Source organism: Eublepharis macularius, chromosome 12 (assembly GCF_028583425.1).
Source record: "Eublepharis macularius isolate TG4126 chromosome 12, MPM_Emac_v1.0, whole genome shotgun sequence".
Lineage (NCBI taxonomy): Eukaryota > Metazoa > Chordata > Lepidosauria > Squamata > Eublepharidae > Eublepharis > Eublepharis macularius.
In genome coordinates this window covers 65,667,285-65,688,890 of record NC_072801.1, presented here as the reverse complement: position 1 = coordinate 65,688,890, position 21,606 = coordinate 65,667,285, and the positions used below count along the sequence as shown (strand labels likewise).

Below are 21,606 nucleotides of genomic sequence, written 5' to 3'. Positions count from 1 at the left end.
CTTAAAGACCAACAAGATTTTCAGGCTGTACGCTTTCGAAGAAGGGAGCTCTGACTCTCGAAAGCTTACCCTCTGAAAAGCTTGTTGGTCTTTAAGGTGCCACTAGACTCAAATCCTGCAGTTTTACTGCAGACCAACGTGGCTAACCCACCTAGAACTATTAGGGTTGCCAACTCACGCTTGGGAGATAGCTGGAGATTTGGGGAGGGGAGAGCTCTCAGTGGGGTATAATCACCCTCCAAACTAGCTATTTTCTCCAGGGGAGGACTGGTGTCTGTTGGCTGGAGATCAATTCTGATTCCGGGAGACCTCCAGTCCCCACCTGGAGATTGGCAACCCTACTTTCTGCTCTGGCCAAGTGCCGCCATTCATATTGGGGGGGGGCGGGAATAATCCCTGCCCCCTCCCCTCTCTTAGATGAGCCGCAGGTCGGTGCCAAAGTCCCGCGGGTGGGGGGATTAAATTCCTCGTTCCCGGAACGAAGGCGGCCGGGCTTGTGATCTCAGCCCGCTGGAATTCACGGGTCACGGCGATCCCGGGACAGGGGAGGAAGGAGGAGGCAGGGGCCGGGCCTCGGCTCGGGGGAGGAGGAGGAGGAGGGGAAGCGGCTGCCCTCCATAAAAAGCCAGGCAGGGAGGCAGGCAGGCAAGAAGGTGTGCGCAACAAGTGGCAGCGAGCGGGGACCAAGAGCTTTGCAGAATGGAGGTGCTGCCAGGTAGGTAGGGGCAGTCGCAAGCGGAGGGGCAAGGAATAAGCCACCCCTCCCTGGCTGCGCAGCTCGGGAGCTGATGGGGGGACGCGAGTTGCGAGGGGGACTTTGCCACTGAAGTCTGCAAAGTACCAGCGGGAGGCGATTGGCTGGGAAGAGAGAGCCTAATAGGGCCGCCAACTTCTTTCCCCGTTTTTGCTCCTCTGCCCTGAAAGGCAGCGCAGTTTGCAAGTGCCGGCTGGTCCTGTCGTTTATTTCCTATGCTTACTTCATTTTTGAAACTGCTGGGACACGAACAGGCTAGTCTCTCTACAGGAGACCTCTTATATGAGGGTGCTCAAGTATAGGGAGATGTAACTCTAGGAAGCATAGTTTTAAAAGATAGAGCCGGCAGAGATCTTTCCTCAGAGGGGTTGTTTGTTAATTTCATCTTTGCCTCCCAGAAGGTTCTGTCAATTTCACCTCCCCTTCGGGAGATAGAGAAAACAAGTCTTTTTTTTAAAAAAAAAGTAGAGCGATGGAGTGAGAGATCCTGTAATGTGGTGTGGCCGCCTAAAATCGGGGGGGGGGGGGCGTGTGGAGAATGTCTGAAACATCACCTTTACTCTGTGTGGCTCCTCAGCTTATCACCTGACTTGAGTTGCCAAAATCTTTCATAGTAGGGCCCCTGTGCCTCTAATAGCTGCATGATGGACAAAAGCTAAGTGAGTGAACCATTCCCCTAGCATTTGGGGGTAGCTGGCAGAATGTCCATAATAAGTTTCATGAGGGTTCCTGTCTTGGTCTGCAGTGAAGAGCGAGCTCCACGTTCAGTTGCCCCTTAAAAACCCAGCTAGATTTCCAGGGTAAAGGCTTTCAAGACTCAAAACTCCCTTTGGCATACTCTCAAAAGTTTATACCCTGGAAATCTAGTTGCTCTCTAAGGTGTACGGCTGATCATGTGACAGTTATGGGCACCAGAACTCTGCCTGGAGAAAATCAATGCCTCGATGCCCAGCTCACGTAGTTAGGAGTTTGGTGGCTTAATACAATATGTTGTTTCAAGCAGGTACTTAGTGTAAGCCAATTGTATAAGCAAGCAAGAGTAAACTTGGAGTGTGTAAGAAAATCCAGCTGGCTGGTAGCCCCCAGCTGATGTAACAAGTGCAAGAGCAATGCTTCTGGATGCTTTTCATGCAGAGGAATTTCTCGCTGTTATATACCGACTTTTCAACTGTTACTAGTTACTGTCTTACCCTTGAAAGGGGGAGGGCAGCGGAATCACTGCATGTTAAAGTGACCTTGAATGGGTGACTGGAGGAAGTAGGTGGCCAACTTCTTTAACCCGGCCTTTCAAAGGAATGTGATCCACAGACATTGGCAGGGGGAAGGCTTTTATGCCTTAAAAAGCATTGCCTGCTAACCCGTACACCGAGAGCTGTTGTTGAAAGTCCAGGAGTAGGACAGGCAGTCTCTTCTGGCAACTTCATAAGAGGGGAACTATATGGAGTTTGGAAGTGTTGTGGTTGTTTGAATGCAGTCTCCCTTGTTCTTGGGGTTGCTAACTGCCTGGGCGGGGGGATGTCCTGCCCCTTTAATAGAAGCTTAATGGGATGTTATTTATTTCCATGCCACGAAAATCTTCAGTGGCCCCTTTCTGCACATTAAGTCTCTGGTGAAACAGCAGGACACTTTTCTCCAGGCCTATTGGCAAATCTAAATATGCTTTAAAGACTGGAGCTTGCTGTGTGTGTGCGGTGACCCATTGGGCTGATGCCGGTGCAGGGTTAGCAGCTAGCCAGGGCTCAACCCCCAGTTTTTGTGATTTTTCTTTCCTGCGGGCAACAAATACGGCAGTCTTCACAAATCTATGGGAGGTCATAATAAGCTAATGTATTCGTGAATCTCATGTTATGTTCTTTGTATTGCTTGCATTATGACAAATAGAGGAACTTCTTTGTTTTACAAGCAACATTTCTTTGTGCACAGTTTTCTAGTTGCCCTGAAGATTTTGAAATGTGGTGGTGCAAAGTGCTGTCAAGTCATAGCTGACTTAGGGCGACCATATGTTGGTGACCCCCTGCTGGGGTTTTCAAGGCAAGAGACTAAAGAGGTGGTTTGCCATTGCCTGCCTCGGTATAGCAACCCTGGTCTTCTTTGGAGGCCTCCCATGCAATCATTATCCAAGGCCAACCGTGCCTAGCTTCTGAGATTTATGTACCAAGAACTGTATTCAATCTTTTTAAAACAATAGTTTCTATTTTGGCTTTACCTAGGACTTTTTCTCCATTCTTTGGTGCGACTTTCCCCTTTTCTTTGTTAAATAGGGCCCTGTTGGGGTCAGAACCTTGAGGCTCGCTGGATCAGCTACAGGCGATCCTTGCTCACCACAGGCGATTCAGTGGTTCTTTGCAAGCCCGTGTGAACTCTTAAGATTTGTGTCCAGTAGTACCTTAAAGACCAACTAGATTTCCAGGGTAGGAGCTTTCATGAGTCCAAGCTTCCTTCTCTTCAAGACTCCTTTGTATCATCGCTTCCAATCTTGGGAGCAAAAGTTTACGTGCATTCTGCCCATTCCATTTCCTCCCCCCCCCACCTCTTACCTGGCTCTGCTTCTGCAGCAACTTTTACTTTTTCCTCCCAGGAGAGCAATAAATACTAAATCATCTGTGCAACTGCCTCCCACCTGCGGCCTTAGTTAATCATTGCCTTAGGAGGAAACTTGAAAGAACCACTTTCTCTCTTAGGATTAGGTGGCCTGAGGATGGAACATGTGCTTTGCCTTGAGGGCAGTAGCCAGGTGCGGTTCTTGGCTGTTCCCACTCAGCGTTCTTCCCAATGAGTGATGGGGGACTCGCCCGATCCTGCAGCGAAAGAGGTTTGTTCCTCCAGTCCAGCGTTCAACGGCAACCAGACATGCAAAGGGTATGAGGGCAGCAGGTTGCTCTTCTGTTCAGAGGTATGATGCCTCTCAAGCTGAGGCACTGATCTAGCTGTCCAAGAGAAGCAGTTGTTAAACCGGACCCGAGTTCGAATCTCCCCTTGGGAGACCTTGGGTCAGTCTCTCTCTGTCCCCTTCTTCATGACTTTCCTTGCAGGAAAAGTCCAAATTGCAAGCTATTAGCACACCTCTTCCCTTCTGAGGAGGTGCACGCTGCCAGAAACAACAGCCCTGGGCAAAAGAAGCTCAGTTATTTTGGCTATACCTATTTAATCTCACAACAAGACAGCCATTCCATCTTGAACACTTGTTCTGATATTGGGTCTGAGGTGCATGCGTGCGTGCATCCATGTGCACAATTGATTTATGGTGACACCAGCAGGGGGTTTTTCAAGGGAAGTGAGAAGCAGGGGTGGTTTGCCATTGCCTTCCTCTGCAGAGCAACTCTCACCTTCTTGGTGGTCTCCTCTCCATGTATCAACCCAGCTTAGCTTCTGAGATCTGATGAGATCAGATTATACACCATGCTGCACCACCACCTTGGGTCTGAGATGGGTGAAACTTATTCCTTCGGAAAGACATGAGCATGCGCATCAGCATCTCCTTCCCGTGCTTTCTCCCTGCCTCTCTCTTAGGATCATCGCTCCCTATGCAGTCTTCACTTAGGGAGCTTTATCTCTGTTTTTTCCATATCCAGACACTCCTAGCCTTGATTCTCAATGAAGCATTCACAGTCCAAACCAAAAGGATCTTTGGTGATAACTAAGACTGAAAATAAAATAACTCAAAAGTCATTGCATGCTGTGGCTGAATGGAAGAGCCACTGCTTTGCAGGCAGAAGGGTCCCATGTTCAGTTCCCAGCATCTCCAGTCAAGAGGACAGGCAGTAGACAATGTGAAAGTTCTCTACCGGAAACCCCGTGGAGCAGTTGCCAGTCTAAGTAGACAGAACTGACCATGCTGGACCAATGGCCTGATTCCGTATATAGCAGCTTCAGCTTTGCAAGGCAGGAGCTATCCAGGGGCCGTGGCTCGGTGGAAGAGCATCTGTTTGGCATGCAGAAGGTCCCAGGCTCAATCTCAGTTAAGAAGATTTGGTACTAGGTGATGTGAAAGACTTCTGCCTGAGACCCTGGAGAGCTGCTGTCAGTCAGAGTAGACAATAGTGATCTTGATGGACCAAGGGTCTGGGTCAGTATAGGGCAGGGCTTTTTTTTCAGCGGGAACGCGGTGGAACAGAGTTCCGGCACCTCTTAAAAATGGTCACATGGCCGGTGGCTCCGCCCCCTGATCTCCAGACAGAGGGGAGTTTAGATTGCCTGGAGATCAGGGGGCGGGGGCACCGTCCATGTGACCATTTTCGCCGAGGGCAATTGAAACTTTAAAAAACTCCTCCTTCGTTCCAGCTGACCCAAAGTGACATCATTGTGCAGTCTTGAGTTCTACCACTGAGTTCCACCACCTCTTTTCCCAGGAAAAAAAGCCCTGGTACAAGATATCTTCATGTGTGTTCAGTCCATAGGGCATGAGTAGTACTAAAGTCAAGCAAACAAGTCAGTGTGGATTCCTTACAAGACCTTTGACTAGAACCAGCATCAATGTCACAACTATCCTCAAACGCTTGCTTCCTGTTTTGTGATATTTTGGTTATGCATTACACAGCTTTTGTGTTTAGAGTGGCTCTGTGGATCAATGGACGTTGCAGCGCTGTTATTACTTTGCAGCGCTGTTGTGAAGATAAAGAGGGAAGAGGGTCTGCCACCCCTGAGCTCCTGGAGGAAGAATACCAATCTAGTCTTGATAGAGCTCTCCTCCACGGACATGTCCCTCTTTGTTTTGCACTTTTCAGATTATTTAATCTGGAGGCCACCGTGGGGTAGCAGATGCCCTATGTTAATTATACATTGTATGAGGAGATTTAATATTTAACCAGAAACAACCAGGGCCGGTGCCACCACTGAGGCGCCGTGAGGCTGTGGGCACTGAGGCGCCGGAGGGGGTGCCGGGGGTGGAGGAGTATGCCACGGAGCTGGTGTGCCTGGCCCGCAGCTGCTGCAGCCAGCCAGCCCTGTGCCGCTGCCACTGCTACATGCCCCCAGCCGGCCACAGCAGCCACGGGCCAGGCACAGCAGGCGTCTGGGGCAGCATGCGGAGCATGGGCAGCCTCCGTGCACCGTCCCAGCCACCCACCGGCCAATGCGGCCGGCTTGCTGTGTGATGACATCATCACGTAGTGATGTCATCACGCAGTCTGAGGGGCGAGCGCGCACTATGTGCATGCGCACGTGGGGGCAGCTGAGGGCACCAGAAACCCTGGCGCAGCCCCTGGAAACAATGCTCATTGTGTGAAAAAATACAACGGACTCTAGAAACCTGATTCGGCGGGCCCCTTCCCAGTGGCATACTGGAGGCCAGAGCAGGAGTGCGCTTAGGGGAGGCACAGGGAGGAGTGCTTAGGCTGTCAATTTGGCAGGCCCCCTTCCGACAGCAAGTGGGCCCTTCACAGTGGGCTCAAGGCCAGAGTCATTGGCAATGTGCCTGCGCGAGGATAAAAAGTGAGTTGTCGCCAATACGGCTTGCCTTTTATATAGTAGGATTCTTGCTGGATGAGCATGGTCTCTAGTACTATTTTCTCTTTCTGTGCCATTTATAATTTTTCTACACCTGGATCATTTCTTTCTCTTTGCTGTATCTTGCCCCACTTCTCTTCCAAATTTAAAGTATTTTAATTGTTTCTCATAGGAAAAATGATCCACCCCATTGACTGCTTGATCAGCCCTTTCTGCATTCTTTCCAGCTTGGATACTCTCCTCCTGAGACCCTGGAAAGTTGCTGCCAGTCAAGAATAAATAGCACTGGATCAGATAGATGTGTGGGATTGTCCATGAAGATTCCGTAACTACACTAGGAACAGGCAGGAATTGGCATTGCAGCTCCCTGTCTGTGCCAGAGAACTTTGCTGCCCTTTTAGACATGATGAAAGGTCCTCCAAACAGACTGCACTCTTATTCCAATGAGACTGTACACATGTGGAGTCCCCACCCAGGACTCCTGGATCTGCTTGCCTGGTCTTTAACCTTTCTGAACTGTCATGCTGTATTGGGAGGGATGGAGTGGGGTGGAGAATGCTTACGTGAAGAAGATCATATTTAATGACCAGAAGAGGGTGTGGAAGAGGAAATTCTTGGCTGGGTTGAGGTTGGAGGAACTGATGCAATTGTATGTACAGATGGTCTCTATGGGTGGTGTGTGTGTGATAAGAAAGCCAGTTGGTTGGTCTTCTGTGGTGTGACTCAGGGTCGCACTACAAGTGACGAATGACACTTGCCTGGCAAGTGAACAGACTCGCATGTATTCCTCCCTGTTCACTTGCCATTCACTTGCTCTCCACTTGATCAAGTAGAGCGCAAGTGGAGGGCCGGTGAACAGGGAGGAATACATGTGAGTCTGTTCACTTGCCAGGCAAGTGTCATTCGTTGCTTGTAGTGTGACCCTCGGTGAACTGATATTGGGATATGGGCTGTGAACAGTGTTACTGATGCTCCGACTTCCTGTAGGTGGGCATCAGGAAAGAAACTGTGGACTGTATCCCAGTTGATTCCAGCTATAGGATATGGGGAGGGTCATCTTCTTAGCATCATGTAGTATATTAAGAGACTGTTGCATTGTTTCTAAAGGATCCGTGTACATCAGTTGCACAGAAATCATAACGGGGGACACTGAACCTCTGCTGAAATATATTTTTAAGTGAGAGAGGTGCAGTTGAACTGAGGCACACTTCCTTTGAATACTGACCCAATAAACATGCATTTTGTAGTCAAGAAGGAGTTCAAAGCTTTTTGTTTGTTTGTTTTGAGAAGCCGCCACGAAGACAGCTGTGCTTGGGGAGGGCTGTGCTTTTTGGCTATCATTTGGTGGCTCCTGCTCCACCTAGAAACAACCAAATTATTTTGCTGGGTAGAAGATCCAACATATGGAATTATTAGAGAACTCTTAACTAGGATCCAAAGATTTCCCTCCGGACATACTAGAGGATTTGAATGCACATGTGAAGCAGCTCTTCACACATTATGAGTAAAGAGATTGGGTTTAGGTCCCTTACACAATCACATATGAGTTGTGCGTCCTCCTTGATTCCTGTATGGGACAATCAGGAAGAAGCTTCCAACTTCCACCCCGTGGCATTTTCTCGGCCTGAGTCAGTCCCCCTCCCAAGGGATGCTCTTAGCCTGCTGGGAAAATCTAAATGTATCTCAGGCAACACATGGGTTTCCTTAAATAGCTTTGCCTAGATTGTTTCAGGCTGAGGGAATGGGAGGGGGGAGCCCCTTCGCCATGGATGTTGTGGTGTTGATAGTAATAATAACGCCCAATTGTTGGTGTTTCATGCTATACGTTTCTGGCGCACCCTCTTCCACTGGTGACTTGCCATGTCGTATGGAGATGGATATTCTGACCTGGGTAGCCCAGGCTAGCCAAATCTTGCCAGATCTCAGATGCTAAGCTGGTAAGCCCTGGTTAGTACTTGGATGGGAGACCACCAAGAAAAACCAGGGCTGCTACATAAAGGCAGGCAATGGCAAATCACCTTTGAATGTCTCTTGTCTTGAAAACCCTATGGGGGCACCATAAGTAAGCTGTGACTTGTTGGCAAAACAAAAAAAAATGGAGAGGGATACATTTGAGAAGCTGAAAGTCTCCACAACTCCATTCAGGTTGTTTGACAGTTTCTCTTCTTGATGATCCAGAGGAGTTAGCCATGTTAGTCTGTAGTTGCAAAATACTAAAGAGCCCAGTAGCACCTTTAAGACTAACCAACGTTATGGTAGCATAAGCTTTCAAGAACCACAGCTCTCTTTGTGCATCTGACAAAGAGAGCAGTGGTTCTTGAAAGCTTATGCTACAATAAAGTTGGTTAGTCTTAAAGGAGCTACTGGCATCTTCTTGAAGAGTTTCTTATGTCTTCTGTCCTGCCCTGTAAGCGTCCTTAGAATTCCCTTGCCTTGGGAAGATGAGCTGCAGGCTTGTGTAGTTTACGAGTTTGCCTAGGCGTATAATCCAGACTGTCTTAACTTTTACCCTATTTCTGTCTGCAGTGGACTTGCCAAACCTCCGAACCTCCTCCTCTCATTCCCAGCAAGGAATCGCAAGCCGGATCAGCCAAGCGCACCACTTGAGTGTCTCCATGCAAAGGGGCTCAGAACAGCTGCTAACAGAATATGTGAGTCCGACTCCAGAGTTGCCCGGATATTGTGCCTCCTGCAAAAACTTAGGTCCCATAAAATCTCCTCCTTTTTTCAAAGGGAAAGATGAGCGTCTAGTTCATAGCGATAGACTGACATTGGCAGTGTCTGTAGAAGATGGTTTAAGGATATGGTGCTTAGCCTGTTTCTTTACTGAAGCCTCCATACCCCTGAGAGTGCTTGAGACCCCTTTTTGTGCACCGCATGCTGATGTAGAGAACGTTGAGCTCAGAACTTGGATTTTTGGGGAGGGAAGGAAGAAGTGTTCAGTTGTGATTACTTGGCACAGGCTCACAAAACACTTTTAATTTTTTTTTTTTTAAAAGAACTTTGTCTGGGGAAAGTGACCGAAAGAGACCGAACTATGCTTCCAGGTGTCTCTTATTTTCCCCCACCCCAGACTATAATTTATTTGTTAAAATATTTAAAATATAGCCTCAGTGGCTCATGGTGGTTTACAACGTTCTGCCCAGTTTCGACCAAACCAATTTAGACCCCAAGCAATCTGAATTCAACAGGCAATATCATCTGTCATTTAACCACCCCATGCCTTCAGAGCATAACTCCCCATAAGACTTAGCTACACGGCACATTTTTGTTTTATTTAACATATTTATACCCTGCCGTACTTCTGCCCAGTTTGGACCAAAACAATTTAAACCCCAAGCAATCCAAATTCAACAGGCAATATCATCTGTCATTTAACCACCCCATGCCTTCAAAGCATAACTCCCCATAAGACTTAGCTACATGGCACATTTTTGTTTTATTTAACATATTTATACCCTGCCGTACTTCTGCAAACTCAGGGTGGCCAACAGACCATGAGCATCTGTGGATTCTGCGTATCCACTGTGGGGGGCTTCTGGTCAAACGTTAGCTGTGAGTTCCCTGCTTGGAACTTGATTCTAAAATGTCTGGGGTCCTGATTCAGAGCCAAGCTACAAGTGACGTCTGACACAGGTTGGACGCTTGTCAGCTTCCCTCCATTTTTGATGGGAAATGTAGGCGTCCTGGTTTTACAGCTTGGCTCTCCATTACAGCTGCAAGACCAGGATGCCTACATTTCCCATCAAAACTTGAGGGAAGCTGACAAGTGTCCAACCTGTGTCAGGCGTCACTTGTAGCTTGGCTCTCATATTGGCACTACAGGAAGAAAGGACTCTTGCCTCTCTCCCTTGTCATTTTCCTGACCCCTAAAGACTATTTACTCCATCTGCAGAGGCACATGTAGCCCCCAGTGGTGCAAATAGGTCCCCAGCAAGACCATTTCAGATTGGGGGAAATGCTCAGGGGGGAGCTGCTAGGAGTACCTTCTCAGTGCATGCGGTACTCCTGATTCAAATGAGGGCCACGTGCATGAGAACTGAGCTCCCAGCAAGGAACTCTTAGCTAACATCAGACTAAAAGGTGGCTTCCAGACAGGGAGGGACTTATGTGGTTTCACCTTACTGGTACAGCTGCAAATAAAGCACAGCAGCTACGGGACTTCCACACGGCGTGATTCCCTGCCCTAGACCCCAGCAGTGGCCATCACCCTCCTTCTCTGGGCCCCCATGAATTTTGCAATTAAAAAAAAATTGGCACTAGAACGTTGTTGTCAGTATACCACTGTAATAATAAACATAACAGGTTCTGTGAATACCCAGCCCTTTTTAAAAGCCTCAAGCCCCTTCCCTTGCAGAGATATAAAAAGAGAGGCATATTTTCAAATCTCTGCAAGGGACAGGGCTGGAGACAGACTTGTTTAAAAAATGAAAGATGAAAAGTAAGAGAACCCACTATACCTCTTGTTACTATACAATATATCAATATAACAATATTCCAGTGTTCTTTTTAAAAAACATTAAGAAGCTCGCTGGTAGTGAGGGAGGAAATGGCTGCCAGGTGGGTGAGAAAATCTGGACTTACTCACATAACAGTCATTCAGGATTTACTGTGATTTTTCTCAAAATTTTGGAGCAAAGCAGATTTGAGAAAGATCACAGAAAAGTCGGGGAAACCACATGAATGCATTACAATGCTGTGGGGAAGTGTGGAAAACCCCCACTTCCCAACAGCACCCTGGGGCACACAATATGTGCTCCTATGTCAGCCCTAGAATTGCTTATGCTCCGTTTCAGCATTTCTTCAACTCTGTATTGGATTCTTGCTAATGTTATAACTTAGTAAACTTGTGTTTATTTACCCCATGGCATTGTTTATGAAATTGTCCTTGATACAGATTGTACTAATCTCACACTATGTGATCCACCTTGAGTCTCAGTGAGAAAGGCAGACAGTAAATGAAACAAATAAACACATTAAATAAATAGTTCCCTTCATGTAATATGTCATGTCAACTTGTTTGCATTTTGTTTTCAGCTCTGTGGCTGATTTTTGCTTGTTTTCAAATTTCTGCAATCCATAGCCTATTGCATTATCTATGGAATAGATACACCGGCCTACACTGTGTAATCTTCCTTGAGTTTCAATGAGAAAGGTGGATTATAAATAAATAAATAGTAGTATTGTGAAGACAGTCTACTCTTCCCCTGAATAGCTTTAGGGCTAAGAATGCCCTAGTGGGTGGTCCTGACTATTGATGCACGTGTTTTTTTCCCTTAGGTGCTTCGCCAAGGGATACCCTTTGGGAATGCTGACTTCAACCCACATGTTCCTGATTTTCCAGGCCTGCCATCTCCAGCCCTTTCTCAGGAGGCCTGGAAGGACCTTAGTGATGCTGAGCGGCTGCAGCAGGATGTCATGGCCTTTTCTAACTTGCCAGCCTTCCTGTCAGCTGTGAAGCGCCAACAGGAGATGCTGAACTCTCTTGCCTCAGAGCTGCATCGCCAGCTCGAGACTGCGGGCATGCAGTGCCGTGGTATGGCTAGCAATCTTAAATCCATCATGACTGCCATGGGTCTGATGCCAGAGCCGGCAGTGCCAGTTGAACCCCCAAACCCAGTTGAAAACTTCTCCAAGAAACTCGTCGGCTACTATGTTTGCCAGCTCTATCGGGAATGGGCCAACCGAAGTGAAGAGGACTTGGCTTTATTGGCTACCAAATATCCTCTCTGAACATCCTCACTCTCTTGACTATCTTCCTGTAGCCATGGGGCAGGGGGAGTTGCATAGTATGCCCCCCCTCCAATGTTGACTGTCCTGTATGTGTGGAAGGGAGGGTGGGCATGTCCTTCGCTGTACACAGTGATGGGCTGAAAAAAAATGAAATGCCCATTTCCAGGAGCAGGGTAAGAAAAGAGGTCATAGGAGAAAACTTTCCTAAAATGCTGAAATATGCATCTTGCCTTACATCCTGGTGCTTCCCTCTTTTGCCCCCTGATTTTATTTCTTTATAATATACACTACTGAGACAAAAAAAAAAGATTTGGGAGGAGGGGGTTAAAACTTTTGCTGCTTACAATGATTATGGATAGCAAAAGAGGGTTGATGGCAGCCATTTTGAAAAAGGGCTTGCCTTGCCTGCTGCATGGCAGCCATTTTGAGAGGTACATCCACTACAGGCTGAATATGTGCCAGAGGGTGAAGAGATGAATAGATGATCAGCTCCTGCCTTAAGGCTAAGACAGTAAAGGAAGCTGAACTGGTTTGACTTCTAGAAGAAGGAGCAAGGTGTCCAGTTTTCAACCGACTGGAACTGTTCAAACAACTTTTTCTCCATGAAGCAAAGAGGACTTCCCCATCCCTTATGACCAAGACATAGCCCCTCAGTTCCTCTATTCTCCCCACCACTACCACCACATGTATGAAAAGATAAGAGTTGCCCCTGATGCCAGCTCTGTGCCTCTTAACAGCTATAAAACCTGTGTCGAAATGGCTTCAAACACAGAGTCTGTACTGGTGTGAAACGCATGCTGTTCCCATTTGATCTTCCTCCTGCCCACCCACCTGCCACACAGGCTACTGAGCTGTTTCTGTCTCAAAAGTGCCCAGTCTGGAGAAGATGGTGGAGATCTTTAGCTATTCCTTGGCATCTTGTTCAGCTCCCAGTTGCCTTTCCTTCCAACAGAAATCCCTGAACTATGCACACACATGCACAAAATTGGGTGACAAACACTTTCCGTTTTCCTTCTTTTCATATGCTCTTGTTTTCTGACACTGGTTTGGGGTCTTCTTTGCTGGATTCTGATGTACGTTCCTGCTCTTGTAAGCTCTGGTACTTGCATAGTAATTATATGAATATCTTTAATGTTAACTTTAATTAAAATAAAAGTATTTTTAGTAGGATGTGCAAGTGCTGTGAATTTCTCTGCCAATGTGTATGTTTTTGTGTACAGTACAATTTTATTTTCAACTCCCTTCACCTAAATGGCTGCAGCAAGCTGATCTGGTAAAACGCTGTTGGAGAGGAGGAGAAATGAGGTTGAGTGGGATGGTGGGGAAAGACTAGCAGGTAGTAATTCTTTTGCCAGGGGAGAAAGGAGGAGTCTGGGGTGGGGGTGGGGGGGGACTGCTTCTAGTAGAATCTCCCTAGGATCCTTTGGTTAGCTTTATGACTAATAAAACTAGGAAGGAAAATAGTGATTGTAATTAACAGTTTTTAAAACAACTAGCGCTTTTACGGGCTCTCAGGGCACAAGGCAATGTGCATTTGTGAGCTGCAGTTCTGTGTATGAACATAATTCATCATGAGAAGCTGAGCTGTGTGCGAGTGTATAATCATATTAGTGTCAATATTTGCCAAAGCGGTTTGACGGTAGGCATGATGTCTGGTGAAATTCAGGTGGGAAAGATAAGGTTTGCAGCTGGGCAGGATTTCAGGGCTGCACGTTGTTCTCTGTTTCCTCCTGTAAGACTCAAGTGGGATCTATATAAAAGCTAACAGAATCTTGGGTAGAGTGCTATGAATTTTTTTTTTTATTTGCAGCCAGTACCCTTCTCTGGTGGTCCTTAACCAGAGACAAGAGGTTTCGTAAAGCTTGCAGGCCCTTGTGGTATTTAAGCTGTCACCCTGAGGTAATTTGTGAAGGTTTGTTTGTGGCTTCCTTTCTCCCCTTCCTACTTGAGGTGTGCAAGTGTAATAGGCCTCTTTTTCTCCCGTTCTGGTTATTAAAAAAGAAAATACTCTTATCTGCCAAATTAACCATACAAAAGTCTACAGAATTTGTTTTAAAAACCTTTCATTTATTCACTGGTAAGGGTTAAAGGCTCAGACAGTGAAGCGAGGGTTGAAAATACCTAGAGCAGCGAGGGTTGAAAATATGTACAAACATAACTCTCATCTTCTTGCTAGACTCAGTCAGGACATAAAAATAGTTTTGGATCGAATAATGTATCCTGAGGATAGTGAGAAAATCAGCCAATGTGTCCTCTGAGAGAAAAGCTATGAATGGTTACTGAATCCTACTTCAGAGCTACCGGAATACTTTAAACTAAGACCGTGTTTAGCTTCCCTGAACTGTGGAGGACTCAGGAATGAGAAATATTCATTTACTACGATTCTCTCCAAGACCCCACACTCCACTCACCTGCTTCCCCCTGAGGTCCTCATGACATGCATGCTTGCCAACCTCCAGGTGGGGCCTGGAACTCTCCCAGAATTACAACGGATCTCCAGGCCACAGAGATCAGTTTCCCTGGAGAAAATGACTGTTTTAGAAAGTGGCCCCTATGGCATTATACCCAGGGCTTTTTTTCAGCGGGAACATGGTGGAACGGAGTTCTGGAACCTCTTGAAAATGGTCACATGGCCAGTGGCTCCGCCCCCTGATCTCCAGACAGAGGGCAGTTTAGATTGCCCTCCGCGCCGGCGTCCCCTCTGTCTGGAGATCAGGGGGCGGGGCCACCAGCCATGTGACCATTTTCTCCGAGGGCAACCCACTGAGTTCCACCACCTCTTTTCCCAGAAAAAAAGTCCGGATTATACCCTTGTGTGGTATCTGACCTCTCCAAACTCCATCCCCCCCAGGCCCCACACTCAAATCTCTAGGAATTTCCCAACCCAGAGTTGGCAGTCCTAATGACACGAGACATGCAATGTGCAGTCAGACATATGAAGGGGGTTATAGAAAGACTTTTATGCTAGCATACCTGAATACCCTGCCTTCAGCAGTGACGCTAGGAAGAGTCAGTGGAATTCCATATTCAAATAGACTCTGCAATTGTGGCAGCAACAAAATTGACTCTGAAGACCACCTCTTCTTTGATTGTCCTACATTCTCAGAACTAAGAACTGATCTCCCCGCTATTTAATCAGAACTTTCTTTCTGCAGAAACGAAATCATCCTGGCTACTCAAGAGACGAAGATAAACAAAGTACTCTGTGTGTGGCAAAATTTTTGGCAGCCGTTGTTAAGTTACGTGATAACTAACTTTTAGGTTCTCCTCCCTTGGGCCGAAGATTTGCTGTTTATGACTCAGGTTGTAAAAACAGTAAAGTAAAATAGGAGGGGGGACTCATCTTAAAATGTACTATGGATCCCATGTCTGCTGGAGACTTTCCCTCCCACGCCATTTCCATGAGCAACAGTGACTGTGGGAAGGGCGGTTTATCTTGCTCCTGTGTCCTGGCTGGGTGATATGATGCCAGGATAGGTACAGGCCCCCAGGGCAGCTGTTTCTGTTCATGAAAATGGTGGAGAGGGAAGACTGAAGCCCCCCCGTCCCATCTCTGGAACAGAATTGGGCACCACAGCATTATTTAAGGTGAGTCCCCCCTCATATGTGTGACTGCAAGTCAGGTTGGGCAGAAACGGTCGGACTGTGACCTGTCCGTCACACCCCCACCCTCCATGATTTCATCTCCCCTTCCATGCTCTTTTGACCTGTTTTGATCTCCTTTTTTCCTTGTGCCAAGTGAAGTCATGATAGATGATTTCTGTGTGATTTTTCTCACGGGAAGCTTGTAAAATGTACATATTTTTAAACATAATTTGTGTGCCACTAAATCAGCATCATATGTATATTAGGCATCCAAACACCATTCATTGTATACATAAACTGTCAAACCCGATATACATTATATATAAAAACTGTATGACCCTCCCTCACATAATTCAAATGAGTCTATAAAATTGTAAAAAGGCGCACATATAAAATGAAACAAAATAGAGACATTCACTCATCCCTGTTTCCAACTACAATAAGTTATGCTAAATAAGCCATTTTGAAGAATGCATACATAATTATTTTTCCTCCCTTGGCTTTGAATATGCACTGCTTTAGCAAGTAACGTGTTCGTTTTATTTAAAATATTTGTTTTGTGTCATCCCAGACCTTTGGATTAGGTCCAGTAACTAAACTAGGCCAGAAACTTTTTTTTTAAAAAAACTGCAGCGCTGAAATAAATGACTCCTCCCAGCATAAATTCAGTTGTTGAAAGAACGTTTAGACTCATGATAAATCTATAGAAAGGTTGTTATCGTAGTTACGGAGTGGCTGGTTGCCAGTAAAATCTCCCTGATGGTGGGGAGACATTTGCGCCTCTCTGGGCAGCTCATCTGTCTCATTTTATGAGGTTTTGGCCTCAGGATTTTCTACTTTTAAGAAAAGTAAAGTGGCCTCAAGGAACATGCCTAGACTTGTTATCTGACCAGGAGAGGAGAGGGGGGGAAGACAGGGTGGAGTTCAGGCCAGATGGTAAAAAACAGCAGGAGGTGAGGCTGTCCTCCTTGCCCACCCCCCACCTCCTACATAAAGATATGGGAGCAATCAGGGCTTTTTTTCAGGGGGAATGCAGGGGAACGGAGTTCTGGAACCTCTTGAAAATGGTCACATGGCCAGTGGCCCCGCCCCCCTGATCTCCAGACAGAGGGGAGTTGAGATTGCCCTCCGGCGCGGAGGGCAATCTCAACTCCCCTCTGTCTGGAGATCAGGGGGGGCGGGGCCACTGGCCATGTGACCATTTTCTCTGAGGGCAACCCACTGAGTTCCACTACCTCTTTTCCCAGAAAAAAAGCCCTGGGAGCAATCCTAAACAGATCCTGTTATTCAATAGGACAACTCCTGAAACAGCGTTCTTAGGACTGTAGCCTTTGTGTTTGGATCTGCCCCAAACCTGCTGCTTCTTTCTGTTTTGCCCCCAATGGCCTGCAACTAGGTAGCTGAGCCCCGATATGAGAATTTTGGATGTCAGGAATTGATGGTCCTTAATAGGCCTCTGAGAAGAAATGAGGCCCTAAAGCTAGAGGCATTATAACCTGCTGAGGTCCCTACATTCCCCATATCTTGCCTTCCCAGGCTCCATCCCTAAATTTCCCAGAATGACACAGCCTGGAATTGGAAACCCTGTGCCGAACATTCTTGTACATGCAAATCTCCATGCAGATGGAAAACTAGCGCAACAAGGAAGAAAGTTTCTATACTCCCATCCTTTCCCACTTGCTGAGCTAGTTTTCTATTTTCAAAGGGGTCGTTTCCACACGTCCTAACATCCCGAAAACGGGATCGTGGCACGATGATGTCAGAAATTGCGCCATGAAGATGCCCTCATTACGTGAGTGTTGTGCGATGTTAGGACGCGTGGAAACGACCAGGGTTTGCAATGCAAGAATACAGTTAAAGATGTGATTTTCTGCCAACAATAGGGAGTGGGAGCAGAGACTATGACGTCACTTCCCTATGCATACCTGAAAGTGACATTACAAAACATCAGCTTCCCCTCTCCCCTCATTTTTGCTACAGAAAAATAGGTAGCTACCAGTTCAATCAAGTGAGGGCTCATAGCACCTCATTCCCACTCCAGTATGTGCCTGCCACATCAAGGAGCAGAGTTCTCAACTCTAGCTTGGGAAATTCCTGGAGATTTGGAGGGCAGTGGTTGGGGAGGATGGAGTTTGGACAGGGGAGGGTGCTCAGCTCACCTTTGGAGCTGCCACTTTCTCCAGTGAAACTCATCTCTGTAGTCTGCAGAGCAGTTGTAATGCTGGAATAATTCTACCCCACCCACCCCCCAAAAAGGTTAATAGCCTTAGCAAGGAGTAATGGAAGAAACAGCAATGCAAAGAGATGAAAATTTGACCCTAAAATGTGAATGTTGTCACTAGGCTGCAAGCTTTGAGGAGGCATGAGATTTCTGCAACCTTTTTTGCTGAGCTCCTCTCCCCCAGTATGGTTGCCGTCTTTTCTTCCAACAGGGCTCCTGTACTCTTTCCATCAATCACAACAGGGTGAGGTAGCAATGGGGAACTCTGCACCTGATGGATCGCTGCCATCCATGCAGCTGGCAAAGGAACACCAGGGGGCTTACCAAGAGAGACTACTGTGGCAACAGGGCCTACGAGCTTGGGAAGATTAATATGTTTGAGGGTCGGCATGGCAACGCTCACCCAACAGAGGGCAGCAATGGGCAAGTCTAGAGGAGGGGGAGAACTGGAATTTAAAGAAAAATAAAGAAAAAAGGGAGACAAAGGGAGAAACTGAACACCGCTATGTGCTTAGAGAGCCCACAGGTGGGCCAGTTTCAAGGCCTGCCCTAGCTAACCCAACCTCCCCCCCACTGCAGACCTGGGGGGCAACGCCCAAAATGCCTCCCTGCCCTTCCGTTGCCGTAGCCTGCTGTAGCCTGCTGTAGCCTTCCGTTGCTGTAGTCTCAATGTGTTCATAGCGAGGGGATGTGAGTCAGTTCTGAGGGACAGACAGTGAGAGTGAAGAGTAGCTAATCTGTAGGTGTCCTTCGATTTAGAGCTTGGCACACTGCCCCACACACCCTCAGGAAACAACGGGCACGGTTTTCTCCTAACTAGGAGCTTCTACGAAAGCGGGAAGCCCTTTGGCATCACTTTCACTTCCTCAGGAGTGGCGCCGGCCCACATTCCTAGTTGTGGTGGTTTATGCCTCTTGGGGTTTTCTCTTGGCCTGCGTGGGAAACAGGTGGCATTTAAGGGATGAGAGCTGGGGAGAAGGGCAGGAAGGTTCAGAGTGATAAAAATGGGGCAGAGGTGAGGGAGTATGTCACTCATATTCATTCCTGAGCAGCAGCTGCTACAAAACTTTCCACAGTTTTGCCCAAATAAGTATTTTTTTTTTCATTTCCAAGCTATCTACATGCTGGGATGTGAGGCTTCCTAAAATGCAATGAGAGGTCAAAGTTAATAATCAGGGGCCCCTGTGAGCCCAAAGGATCCATCAGCAAAGGAGGGTATTCATTGTGACTCTGCATGGTTCACTGTAGATGTCTGCTGATGGCAAGTGGTTTTGCTGTGTCTCTGCCTCAAGTGCGATTGGATCAGTCAATCACTCCTGTGACAGAGAGGCAACAGAATTCTGCATCCACAAAGAATCCTGCCTATTGTGTCTCTACAGGAGTTATGCTTTGGACTTGTCACCTTCTAATCAAGAAATGTGCCCAGAATAGTAATTCTCATGGAAATATTTACAATAGCTGAAACGATCACTCAAAGGGCAAGTAATTCATACTATTGTCGAAGGCTTTCACGGCCGGAGAACGATGGTTGTTGTGGGTTTTCCGGGCTGTATTGCCGTGGTCTTGGCATTGTAGTTCCTGACATTTCGCCAGCAGCTGTGGCTGGCATCTTCAGAGGTGTAGCACCAGACCTTTTGGTGCTACACCTCTGAAGATGCCAGCCACAGCTGCTGGCGAAATGTCAGGAACTACAATGCCAAGACCACGGCAATACAGCCCGGAAAACCCACAACAACCATAATTCATACTATTATACCTGAAAAGTTTTAGAAGGTTCCCCTAGCAATTGGTTTTTTTGCTAGCCATGCTTTTTAATAGTTTATCAGAATTTTACTCATAGAAAGAGAGCAGTATAAAATAAGTTACAGTTGTGTAACTACAATCACAGAAAACATTGCATAATAAAACTATCGTAAGCAGTGAAACAGATGTTAGATCAGAAGAAGAATGTTAAAGACTTCCTTTTAAAGTGAGCTATGACTCCAGTTTCAATTCAAAAAGCTTTGTCTCTCATCTACCTGAAGTTTGGGGGAAATTGTACTTTAATCCGCAAGTCAGAATAAAGACACATCTAAGTCTGGATGCGGGTCTCCTAGGTTCATATGTATAAATTGTTATTTTTAAGAGATTCTTTCCACTAGGAACACAAACCCCTTTATGTCCATGGGATTGGATGCAGCCAGATTTTTTTGCTCTATCCTACTAAATTCTTCTCCTTATAGCTCCCATCTCATATGGCTTTTATCCATCCCATAATCCCTGGCATAGCCTTTTTCAGGGTGAACCTCTTCCTGTCTTTTTCACCAACCTCTAAGATGGTTAAGTTCAGTCCTTGGTTCATAGACAGTTTCCCATACCACCCAGTTTAAGAGGCCTGAGCCATTTTGCTTATTTTCAGCACTAGTCGGCTCTGTCTTGTGAAATTCCTGGAGATTTGGAGGCAGTACCTGGGGAGGGAAATTTTGTTGCTCCTAAACTGCGTGGAATAGCATAGTCTGCCCTCCAAAAGCTGCCATTTTATCTAGCAGAACTGATCTCTGTTGTCTGGTGATCAGTTGTACTTCTGGGAGAACTCCAGCACTACCTGGAATGTAGCTACCCTATAATCAACAGTCACCTACATCAGTTGGCATTTAGAACTTTGTATCCTGCTATATAAAAGGCAAGCTGTATTGGCGACAACTCATTTTTTATCCTCACACAGAGACATTGCTTACAACTCTGGTCTCAAGGCCACTGTGAAGTACTCACTTGCTGCCACGAAGGAGCCCACCGAATTGACGGCCTAAGCACTCCTCCCCACACCTCCCCTCAGCGCCCTCCCGCTCTAGCTTCCAGGCCGCTGTGAAGCGCCTGCTTGCCGCTGTGAGGGGGCCCACTGAATCAGTTTTCTAGAGACCCCCTTTTTTCACACAACAGGCATTGTTGCTAGCGGATCAATAATTTTTTACATGGGTGTGTGTGTGTGTTCATTCCAACTGTTTTTGAAGTGAACTTCTGGTTCTCCAGAGAGCAATGACTGCTGTACAGAAGCCCACACAGAGAAAAATTTCCATCCAGTGATGTGACTTTTATTACACAAAATAAAGTCCTACATAGAAAAAAAAATCAATACAGCCAAAGCAACTCCTTATCAAAAAAATATATGATGCGCAACATGAAACAGGTATTTAAAAATAAAATCCTTTAAAAAAAATAACAGCAGATTTAATACAAATACAAGTTTATTTGAAAGTTCATTCTGTCCAAGACAGCTGCAGGACTTTGTTCTATCCAAGAATCCATATAGATAGTGGTTACCAAAATGCCCCACCACAGAAGGAACCACATACCATTTTCTACACATAAGGCACAGCTCATAATAAAAATCCTTTTGTTCACTCATAGCCGGAACTCCACAGATTAAATTTTCGTATCTCCTCACATCTGATGAAATTCAATATGTGAATCAGTTCACACATCCAGGGAGAAATTAGACATGGTACAGTTTAGTTTTTCACTGAAAAGCAGCCTTGATTTTCAAGTCAAGAGAGGCAGTGCGGAGCAGCTAACTTCTTCCTGTCTTTTGCCTTCCAAAAATGCTACTCCCTTCCAATCTGCTCTGTCTCACAGAGGGAAAAGATAACAGAGCCACTCTGGGGAGAGAAAAGCAGCTTTAGGGGGTGGGGTAGAATTCAGAGCTGAAAAATAACTAGGGAGGGTTAAACAGTGGCTCTCCAGTCCGACGGGCAGCCTGCCAAGGGAATTTTTGGTTTTAAAAAAATGGAGGAAAGAGACACAAAAGTCCATGTCAGATCTTGCTTGCTGTCACATGACAGCAGTCAAGTGTCAAGAAAACTAACAGTGGCATAAAAACCAGCCCCTGCCT

The 21,606-nt window shown here is 46.5% G+C and overlaps 1 protein-coding gene across 1 annotated transcript; it reads left to right on the top strand.

The window, feature by feature from the left end:
• Positions 1–597: 597 nt before the first annotated feature.
• Positions 598–13,096, top strand: CTF1 (cardiotrophin 1). The gene is made up of 3 exons (XM_054992277.1): positions 598–715; positions 8,726–8,850; positions 11,480–13,096. Exons 1-3 carry the CDS (start codon positions 700–702, stop codon positions 11,930–11,932), a joined length of 594 nt encoding a protein of 197 aa, XP_054848252.1. The 5' UTR covers positions 598–699; the 3' UTR covers positions 11,933–13,096.
• The last annotated feature ends 8,510 nt before the right edge of the window (positions 13,097–21,606 follow it).